The 10,878-nt window shown below is 52.6% G+C and overlaps 1 protein-coding gene across 1 annotated transcript; it reads right to left on the reverse strand.

The window, feature by feature from the left end:
• Nucleotides 1-2,130: 2,130 nt before the first annotated feature.
• LOC144720724 (uncharacterized) lies at nucleotides 2,131-10,422 on the reverse strand. Its single transcript, XM_078597713.1, has 6 exons — nucleotides 10,265-10,422; nucleotides 8,483-8,645; nucleotides 5,692-5,733; nucleotides 4,684-4,820; nucleotides 3,701-3,760; nucleotides 2,131-3,146 (listed from the first exon to the last, which is right to left on the reverse strand). The coding sequence occupies exons 1-6, from the start codon at nucleotides 10,400-10,402 to the stop codon at nucleotides 3,138-3,140; spliced, it is 549 nt and encodes a 182-aa protein (XP_078453839.1). The 5' UTR covers nucleotides 10,403-10,422; the 3' UTR covers nucleotides 2,131-3,137.
• Between the last annotated feature and the right edge of the window lie 456 nt (nucleotides 10,423-10,878).

Raw genomic sequence — 10,878 nt, forward strand, 5'->3', positions numbered from 1 at the left:
ATAAAACGACAAAGCTATCGAAAATATCACAGCCTCTTCGCAATGAAATGATTACTCTCGGATCCTTGCCTTTTCCGCACGGAGACAATCTATCATCAGTATCCAGAGAACGTTCAATTACATCCGCATGGTATGAACGCCGACTAGCGAATGAAGAGGAAGTGAATCGTTCGTGGCTATTATATTCACCAATCAATAAAGCTGCTTACTGTTTCTGTTGTATATTATTTACATCATCGAGTTCAAACTCACGAGCTTCGTTTGAGTTAACAAACGGTTTCAACAAGTGGAGAAAGCCAGAAAAACTAAATTCTCATGAAAACAATCCTAGCCACCGCACAGTATATATCTGTTTTTCTCTCGTTCAACAATTCGTTGCGAAGAGTTAAAAAAGCTGTGCCCATCACAGTAAAGCGGGAGTCTGAAACACGCTGGAGTGCACGATCAGAAGCTGTTAAAGCTATCTATGAAGGACTGGATGAACTAGTAGGGCTGCTAGACAAATTATCGGAGGACGTAACTATGACGCCTGAAACCAGAAGTGATGCAGAACAGTTACAGGCATGCGTATTAAATTTTTACTTCATAGTTTTATTACATTTCTGGAATGTCATTCTTGAAAAAATTGATCGTGTTCAGAAGCGCTTACAGGATCCTACTATGAATTTCAAGGAAGCAGCAACTGATCTTGAATCTTTGGAGCATGAATTTGTCAAGCTTCGTGATGATTTGAGCCAAGTTGCTGTAGAAAACGCCAAAACAAGATGCACAGCCTGGGGGATCGATGTGGACAGAAGAATTAGGCGACGTCTGAAAATTCCAGGAGAACTGGCAAGAGATGCAGAACTTTCAGCAGAAGAAATTGTGCGCGTTATGAAGAGCGTATTTTATCGCCTTCAACAGGAGATGTCAACACGGTTTTTACGACTAAAAGACCTGAACACAAAATTTGGATTTCTGCTGGAAGTCAAAACTCTTCTATCCGACACAGATGTCGATGCAATTCGTCGAAATTGCACAGATTTTGGAAATTTCTATGACACCGACATCAATTGCCACGAACTTTTCATAGAAATTGGAGGTTGCAAAATGCTGCTCAGTAACCGGAATTAAGTTCTACCAGAAACTCCTTTGGATCTTCTTGGTTTTATTGTGTTTTATAGAGACGACATATTTCCGAATTTGCGAATTTCACTGCAAATTTTATTAACAATAGCAGTTTCAATTGCAAGCTGTGAGCGGTCGTTCAGCAAATTGAAACATATTTTGTCGTATTTGCGTACTTCAATGGGACAAGATCGTCTCAGCGATCTTGTTCTTCTTAGCGTTGAAAGAGAAACGTTGGAAAAAAACAGATTTTGATTACGTGATTGACTAGTTTGCGACAGTGAAATCAAGAAAAATTAATCTTTTGTAGACTATGTCAACCAGTCTACGACAGTGGCTGAGTGAGCCATGTAATATAATTTCTATAAATTTGCTTCTTTAAATACAATGTAATAGGAAATGTGATTAAACGGGGGGGAGGGGGGGGGGCGCCAATTTTATAGTTCGTCCCCGGGCGCAAAATATCCTAGCTACGCCTCTGGGAGGCCGAACGACAGCGGGAGGTGTTGGGACAGCTCGTTCCTGAATAGTTACCAAATGCCCTCAAACAAAAGCACCTGTCCACGCTGGAACGATCTGAGTCATACTCCCCTCACCACAGGCGGACCGTGCAATCGGCGCCCCCGCACCCCCAAGAACAGATCTAGGCCGAGGTTTTTGGTAGACCCTGGTTGCACAGGCAAGGCACAAGAAGATCGGGGATATATCTCAGCATTTGAAGCCAAACGTTGAGGACAGCTTTGACTCAAAGGCTACGTCCGTGGTCTGAATAATTCGCTACTTACTTTCTAACTGGCGAGCCTGCGTGCCAGTACTTGAATCGGTGACCAATTAACTCGTGCTGATGGCAACTGCATACCACGGGAAAATAGTCCAATTAGTTAGAGTGTTTACTTCAAAGTGACTTTGAAGTAATCACTTCGGTTCGAGGGGCTTTCGGTGCTATTGGAAGTAAGCCATCTTCCAAACGAGCAAATGCAGCGGCGCTCTTTAAAAGGAAATTTATTGCAAGCAGAGACCAGGTCCACAGCGAATGCTGCGATCGTTTATTGTGACGAGCTGCGCGTGCTGGTGCTGAGCGGGCGAGACGCTGAGCGTGGTGGTGCTGAGTGTGGTGGTGCTGAGTGTGGTGGTGCTGAGTGTGGTGGCGCTGAGCGCGGTGGTTCTAAATGTGGTGGTGCTGAGTGTAGTGGCACCTAGCGGGCGAGACGCTGAGCGTGGTGGTGCTGAGCGGGGTGGTGCTGAGCGCGGTGGTGCTGAGTGTAGTGGCGCTGAGCGGGCGAGGCGCTGAGCGCGGTGGTGCTGAGCGGGGTGGTGCTGAGCGCGGTGGTGCTGAGTGTAGTGGCGCTGAGCGGGCGAGGCGCTGAGCGCGGTGGCGCTGAGCGCGGTGGTGCTGAGCGGGGTGGTGCTGAGCGTGGTGGCGCTGAGCGCGGTGGTGCTGAGCGGGGTGGTGCTGAGCGCGGTGGTGCTGAGCGGGCGAGGTGCTGAGAGTGGTGGTGCTGAGTCCGGTGGTGCTGAGCGGGCGAGGCACTGAGAGTGGTGGCGCTGAGCGCGGTGGTGCTGAGCGGGCGAGGTGCTGAGAGTGGTGGTGCTGAGAGTGGTGGTGCTGAGCGTGGTGGTGCTGAGTGTAGTGGTGCTGAGTGGGCGAGACGTTGAGGGCGGTGGTGCTGAGCGGGTGAGGCGCTGAGCGTGGTGGTGCTGAGCGAGCGAGGTGCTGAGAGTGGTGGCGCTGAGCGCGGTGGTGCTGAGTGTAGTGGCGCTGAGTGTGGTGGTGCTGAGCGTGGTGGTGCTGAGCGGGCGAGGCGCTGAGCGGGCGAGGCACTGAGCGTGGTGGTGCTGAGCGTGGTGGTGCTGAGCGCGGTGGTGCTAAGTGTGGTGGTGCTGAGCGTGGTGGCGCTGAGCGGGCGAGGCGCTGAGCGTGGTGGTGCTGAGCGGGCGAGGTGCTGAGCGTGGTGGCAGCGACGACAAACGCATCCCCCAGACGTCAAATGGTCGGCACGGGCGGCACGAGCAGCAGATTCCGCGGAACTTTACGACTCCTGTAAAATATTGAAAAAGAACCAGAACGGTTTTATTGAAGAGTAGCTTTGCGTTGCCGCGCTGCTCGGCGCACAATCATGCGAGGTGAGGACGTTCACCATTTTCAAAACCGCAGTTGCTGTGTTTTATCTGTGGGACCCTTTTTGGCCGGTATCGAGATGATGAAAACAGAATAACACTGGAGGTGCTAAAACCAATAATGCAGGTGTTGGTGAAAGTGCTGTTAGTGAGCACCTATGAAGGCCGGTAAGGCACGCGAGCGGGGTGGGTGGCTAGCACCACGCCCGGCCGCCTTTGTATCCCGAGTGGCAATGCTTATCCACCGCACCAGGTACACATTCGAGGCTGAGTTGACCTCGGGAAAGCCCAGGACCACTTCAGATAATCGTCACGGGTGTTGGCCGTGAGCGGGAATCGAACTCGGGTCGCCGCGTTCGTAGCGCAGCGCGCTGACCGCTGCGCTAACGTGTTGTGTGTGTAACACACGACCCGTGTGTGTGTGCGTGCGTGTGAGTGAGGTTGAGTGTAATGTCTCAAGAGATCTTGTCCTTGCCTGTGGTGCAGCCTCGTCCGCTCCAGGTGCCGTCTCCCCCTCCGCCTCTTTGTCCTCATCCTGTGATGAGACGCGGCCGGATGAAACGCGCGTAGCCCACGATACAAACCAAGGCCGTAATTATAATATATAATGGGGGGGACACATCCCCCCAATATTCAAATATGTTCAAAATATCCCCCCCCCCAATATTTTGCTATAAACAATATTTTAAAAAAATTCTATGCTGTGTAAATAAAAACTAAAATTTGCCAAAACCTTGTCTTCATATAACAATGCATAGATTTATATTTATATGATTGTGGTAATTGTACTTTATAAATCCCTAATCTCTGTCATTACATACAATGAAACAAGAAAAGGTAAAACATAAAAAACAGAGCAATGTAATACAATACACTGTTTGACATTATTGTAAAAAAGTCCATCCCATGTGTTAGTGCATTTTTTTATATTTTAGGAAATTTGTTTTAAAATTTAGATTTTTTTTCTGGGGGAGGGGGGCCCTAGACCCCCTGGAAGATTTGATCCCCCCCGATGTTGACTCCATGGCTACGGCCTTGATACACACAGCAGGACAGCGCGCCGGACGTTTTGCACCACGTTGCTCTGCCGATATAGACGCGCTCTGGGCTCTAACACGAAGCAGCATTTTTGTTGTTTTGAAAGCCGGTCGGGGAGTTGCCAGACGGGGTCCCCTCCAGATCTGAGGCCGAGGGCAAACTGCACCCCCCCACCGTGTCCCCTGTCCTCCCCGTACCGTGCCCCCCCCCCCCCCCACACATTCACTCTGTGCCCCCCCCCCTGTGCCCCCCACCCCGTACCCCCCCCCTATGCCCCCCACCCCGTACCCCCCCCCCCCACACCGTGCTCCCCACCCCGTGCCCCCCCACCCCGTGCCACCCCCACCCTGTGCCCCCCCACCCCGTACCCCCCCCACCCCGTGCCCCCCTCCCACCCCGTGCCCCCCCCCCCCTCCCCACCTTGCGCTCCTTGGCGTGTATCCCCGCGGCGGAGGCGACGTTCTCGGCGCTCTGCACCGTCTTGGTGGCCACGGCGTTGGCGCCGCTCACCACGGCGCCCCCCACCGCCTGGGCCCCCTCCTTCGTCTTCCCGGCCACTGCGGTGACAGCGTCGCCACGGCAACCACGCCACTCAGCCACGTGATCTATATTCCTGTACTGCCAATCCACTGCTGGATGAGGGCCTCCCCACGCCATTTTGGGTCATGGGTGACGTTTCATCATTCTTTACCATGCCGCTCATAAACTATCCAAAGTATAAACATTTATTTTTGTTTTACCAGGTAAGGCCCACTAAATTGTGTAGCTCTTTTTCAGAAGCGGCCTGGCCAAAAGTTATAGCTCAACGAAGTAGCCGCTCATGTGGACATTCATAGCAGCCAAATAATCGAAACGCGTGTTTATTAATGTGTGGGGGGAATCTGGAGCAAAATCTACGCGACCACGGGGAGAGAGGAAACACGCAAACTCCAAATATAGAGCAGGCATCGTCAGGGTCGAGATCGAACCCACGATCTCCTGTATACCAGGCGAGGTAGCTAACATCTCCTAGCCACCGTGGTGCCCTGAGTGCGGGATTGACAACTATGTCTCGTGGTTTTCATTGTGTATTGGTGTGTGTGCGTGTGTGCGTCTGATTGCGCAGCCCTGCCACCGCAGTGCCACTCCACGCGTCCCGTTCAGCTCCGGGGCCTGAATGACGAATCGTCGAGTGCAGAGGTCGGCAGCCAAATTACAGAACCAAGAAGAGCCAAATATTTTGCTTCGGATTCGGTTGTCAAATATTTTTTTTAAAACCCCGTCAACATTTCAAGAGCCGCCAATGCAACGTGGCTAATACGATGCGGTTGGGTGGCAAGCCATCAGCCTCGTGCGGCTCAAGATGCGCAGATCGCCGACCCCCCGACCCCCACTGGTGAAGTGAGGGAGAGACGTGCGGTGAGCCGCGGATGGGATGAGTCGCCGTACCGGTGCTGACTCCGTGAGCCACGCCGTCCTTGGTCTTGGTGCCTGCGGGCCACGAGGGAGGCGAGACACGTGGCGGCTCTAGTACGAGACCATCTTTCACGATCGGCTATTCCCGTCGCAGTCCGTTTTTTATTTTAATCGGATCGCAGCGCCACGCCCTGAGCCATGCACATCACCCCCTCCCCTCGCCACACTGCGGTGACGCAATTGCCCTGCAGCGAGCGTCACTGCGTTATATTCTTTGATCTTTTTTATTTTCTTGCCTACGTCTCAACGTAATCCCCCCCACCCCCTACCCAACTTGCTGCTGGCCGTGTCGCTTTGAGAGTCTCCCTGGGCTCGGCAGCTCGGTCACGAGAACGGACGCAGCCAAATTATGTCGCCAGTGCTGGCAGTTACGTAGAGATCCATAGAGTTACGCAGAGATCCATAGAGTTACACTGAAATCCAGAGTTACGCAGAGATCCATATGGTTGCGTAGCGATCCACAGAGTTACGTAGAGATTCATAGAGTTACGTAGAGATTCACAGAGTTACGTAGAGATCCATAGAGTTACGTAGAGATCCATAGAGTTACGTGGAGATCCATAGAGTAACGTAGAGATCCATAGAGTTACGTAGAAATCCATAGACCATTAGCAGTGGCTATAGTTATGGATATTGCATGGTGGATGCGAGCAAATTAACAAGAACAAAGCCGAATAATTTCGATGAAATCTACGCAAGAACTTACTGTAAACAGGATAAACAATTATCCGTGCCATGAATCCAAATCCAAATATAAGAACAATTTGAACTTGTAAATTACATCACAGAATTACAATCCGTGAACGTGCTCGTGTCGCAGCGAGTTATAGACCATACTTCCCCACACTGGTCACTGCGAGTTCGTTATGGTGGGGGGAGAGAGGGGGGCATAGACGCGGTAGTGTATAGTGCAGTACAGCAACTTGGTTATGCGGCACTGCCCTCTGCTCTCCAGCACCTGCGATTGGCACGGTTGGCTACGTGCGGTGCGAAAGAAGTTCTACACACACAGCCACGTAGCCGCGCAGTCCTGTGACTGCTGTTGGTGGTCACCCATCCGAGCACTACCCAGTGAGAACTACCCATACACACAGAGGGCACACTTTGCATGATTCTAAGCTGCCTTCAATTGCCACTTCAGAATCTGTATTTATACTGCAGGAAGAATCCGATGAGCTAATAAGCTCTTTTTCACAGATATCCAGTAAGGGGCACGGGGTCAGAACGCCAGAACAACAAACAGTGCAGGGTATAGGGCAGGCAAGCAAATCACTTTAACATATCTACACAAATAACAACTAAACTAATTTTGAAGCCCCACTGAGCTATTGGCTTCTATTTCACGAGCGACCTGCCTGCGCCGTGCTGCGCATCAACTTCCACTACTCTGCTGCAGTTGGAAATGGTGACACGGATCCCTCGGCGTGCTTAGCATGGGCCGGGGGGGTGGGGGGCGCTGTTCAATCGCCCCCCCCCTCTTCGTAGCCCTGGTGCCTGGGCCCCCCCCCCCCCCTCTGGCCTGTGGCTCCCCGGTGCAGTGGCACCGCCGGCTCACCGAGACAGGTTACGCCGCTGCACAGGAGATTCGTTGGGGGGGCTTTGGTTCACGAGAAACATTCGCAATTGCCGCGGTGGGCGAGCTGTGCAGCAGTGGGCTACGCGCTGCGCTGTGAACCCAGCCACCTGAGTTCGATTCCCGCCCACGACTAACGTCAGAGATGAAGACTAACCAGATCGCTTCTGTTATCCCCCACGCCACCTTTCACTCTGAACCAACTCCAAATTGACCATCGTGGTGAAGTATGGTCAATCAACGCCGATGACCCCAGGTAAGGTCAACTGAGTCATAAAGTTCTTTTTTTCTGAAGCGACGACGTGGCTATCACAAATGATAGCTCACAAAAGAGGTTTACCATCACGTGGAATATTTAAGACTCCGAATGCGTGTTGATTCTAAATCGGAGGACCCGGAGAAAAATCCACGCGACCACAGGGAGAGAGACCAGGGAGACTCCCAAATATGCAGCAGTCATCGTCAGAGTCGGGATCGAACCCACGCCCTCCTGTAGACCAGGCGAGGGCGTTAACATCTCGACACCTTGACACGGCGTGGAGAGATGGACAGTAAACGATGACGATGGTATATCAAAATCAATCAGTATATGTATTGATTTAACACAAAGTCTTTCGCGACCAATATCATCCATAATACAGATTTTTTTTTGTATTAGATCGCGTAAATATATAAATGTGTCGTTAAACCCGCCACCACCCGACACAGCCAACTAGTAAGGTTTGTCACGTAAACAGAACATGGCCAATTCGTCACTAGTACAGCACACCGGTGTGTTGGAGAGCCACGCCACAACATTTACAATCTGAGTTACGACGTTTCACCAGTAATTGCAACGAGCTTCATCAGGCGACAGCCACATTTGCGGATAAATCCTCCTGTTTCGTTCCTTAAATAGAGGTGCAGATGTGATTACATCACTTGTGAGCCCTTCTAGAGCGAAGTGTGGTGGGGGATTATTGAATGCAGATAAATTATAATGGGTATCCATTGCCGGTTGTTTTTTTTTACATGGTAACCAACGTCCCTTACGCATGCGCATTATGCAAGCCCATTGTCACGTGTAGTTACCCTGGCGGAATACGATGAGCTACAAATCTCCTTTGTGCCACAGACATCCAGTAAATTTTTCAGAGGAGAGCTCAGCGCGTGTGCAGCTGTCCCCGTGCGGAGTGCGCGCGCCACCCTTACCCACGGCCACGACTCCGTCCTTGGTTTTCCCGGCCGCGTCCGTCACGCCCTGCTTCGTCTTCTCTGCGGCAGAGCTCACGCCCTCTTTCGCCTTGGAGAAGCCTTTCTTCAGAGCGTCCATTCCTCTTGCTTCGTCTTCCTCCTGTGCTTCAACGAGAGAGGTCTTTAAAAGACCACGCGCACGCACACACAAAGCGCTCGGTGTGAATGTCACTCACGCGTGCTCCTGCTGCTGCGTGGGGTTGAGTTCACGTCTGCGCGGTGTTGTGAAACATTCTTGATCATTATCATCTCGATCACTGCGCAATATTAAAAAGAAAATTCCGCTCCGGCTATTGCACATTGATGTGACCCACCAGGCGCTGTCTCGGAACACGATGCTGTCTGCTACTCGTTTGAGGTAGGATGGTTGATGATGATAGTACCAATGATTAAACCCAGCAGGATATCGTTGTCTCACCCTTCGTTCGCCAGATTACTCCTGATGCGACATTGGGATGTTTGGACATTTCTATTCATTAATATTTGACTTAAAGTAGGATAAAAACCGGATAAAACCGGATAACACCCCATCACGCATACCAGAGGGCAAATGTCATCGCAGAGATGGATTCTACAATCCGTCACTGATATACATAATCGTTTGGCTACCTAAGCAGCCCAAGCCGACAACAACGCCTGGCATTCGCTGGCAGTCTCCCATGCAAGTACAGTGCTAACCAGGCACGGTTCTGCTTAACTTCTGAGAATTAAATACTGAGGAGTTTAGCGATAGTGATGATGATAATGATTTGTTTTTGATACATATATATATAAGCATGGGAGTCTCAGAGCGCTTCACATCTCATTTCAAACATTGCGAAAAGAGGCACTCCCGGTGGCAGCTGTCCCTGTGGGGCACAAGGCGACTCGGCGTGGTTCGAGATCGGGAGCGTTGAGTGCGGGATGGGACAGAGTCGTGAGAGGTGAAGAGAAGGTCGTGGGCAGGAGCGTAACTTCGCGTGGGGCAGGCAGGGGGTGCCTTTCTCCCCCCCACCACAACTGGTGGCCAAAGCTACGAGTTGCCCCCCCCCCCCCCCGTGGCAACCACCGTTAGATCTGTTTTCAACAACAGTGTAAAAGAACAACAACGCTTATTTAAAACGCGGTTTATTACTTTTTATGTAAATACTTTCAGTTGCGTTCCACGTGTTGTTGTTGTTATTCGAGCAGTATTGGGGCCCCACCTGACAGATGGCCCACCCCTCTCCCCCTGAGCTGGTAGTGTACTTTACTACGCCACTGGTGAGATGTGGAGGGCTAGAGCCCCCCTCCCGCTATAAGCGACGAGCGAGCGACCGCTGGACCGCCGCGTCGCGGCCACGTGCGGTGGCGGCCACGTGCGGTGCCACCGACGGCGAGACGAGACGCGCGGAGCAGGAGGAGGGACTTCGGTTTCTCTGCACAAACTCCGCTCGCCGCTCTTCCCTTTACGACGTAACAATCACCGACCATGCGCAGGAGTTCCTCGTGTCACTCCACTGCTGGATGAAGGCCTCCGCACGCCGAGTCGGCCCATAGGGGTGGGGGAGGAGGGTGGTTGCTTAACCAGACTTCAGCACGCTGGTCAGCACAGGGTGGGGGCCGCAATGCAGGACCCGGTCAGATATCCACTCGCCACTGATGTTAGCCGTGGCCGGGAATCGAACTCAGGTTGCCGGGCGCGCAAAACCACCGCGCCGCCACCACCACCAACCACCCTTCGAGCAGTCGTCTTACCGAGTCGAGGGAGAAATTCTGTACCTTTAGGAATGCCGGGGCGGGCTGGTCTTGTGCTGTGGCTGGGCTGGGTCTTCTCGTCTCGCTGGCTGTGTCGAATGCGGCACGGCGGGCGCGTCGCTTATATATGGGACGAGCGGGCGCGTCAGCATTGGGAGACATCAATCCATCACGGATCGATTCACGGGCAACAGAGAGGGGAGTGGCCGCTCCTCGCGCGCGTGCCAGAGTTACACGGGGGGGGGGGGGGGGTCTAGGGGCCATGCGGAGGGTTGGGGGGGCTGCTGACGATGGCAGATATTTGGCAGTGGTCGAGGGAGAAAGGGGAGCTCGTAAGATGAGAGTGGCGGTGGTGTAGTGGTGAGCGCTACGCTGCGCTACGAAACCGGTGACCCGAATTGGATTCCCGCTTGCGGCCAACACCAGTGACGGTAATTATCTGAAACGGTCATGGGCCGCGCCTAGGTCGACTCAGCCTCAAGTGAGTTACACGGGGGGGGGGTCTAGGGGCCATGCGGAGGGTTGGGGGGGGGGCTGCTGACGATGGCAGATATTTGGCAGTGGTCGAGGGAGAGAGGGGAGCTCGTAAGATGAGAGTGGCGGTGGTGTAGTGGTGAGCGCTACGCTGCGCTACGAAA

This window comes from Lampetra planeri, chromosome 9, assembly GCF_965212315.1.
Source record: "Lampetra planeri chromosome 9, kcLamPlan1.2.h2, whole genome shotgun sequence".
NCBI lineage: Eukaryota > Metazoa > Chordata > Hyperoartia > Petromyzontiformes > Petromyzontidae > Lampetra > Lampetra planeri.

Bases quoted from the DNA above. Each gene is read 5' to 3' on its own strand.
- LOC144720724 (XM_078597713.1), bottom strand. From the start codon at position 10,402: ATGTCTCCCAATGCTGACGCGCCCGCTCGTCCCATATATAAGCGACGC. The intron at 8,646-10,264 runs GTACAGAATTTC...GGTCTTTTAAAG, and splicing joins CCGCCCCGGCATTCCTAAAG to ACCTCTCTCGTTGAAGCACA. The intron at 3,761-4,683 runs GTGGGGAGGGGG...GTCTCATCACAG, and splicing joins TACACGCCAAGGAGCGCAAG to GATGAGGACAAAGAGGCGGA.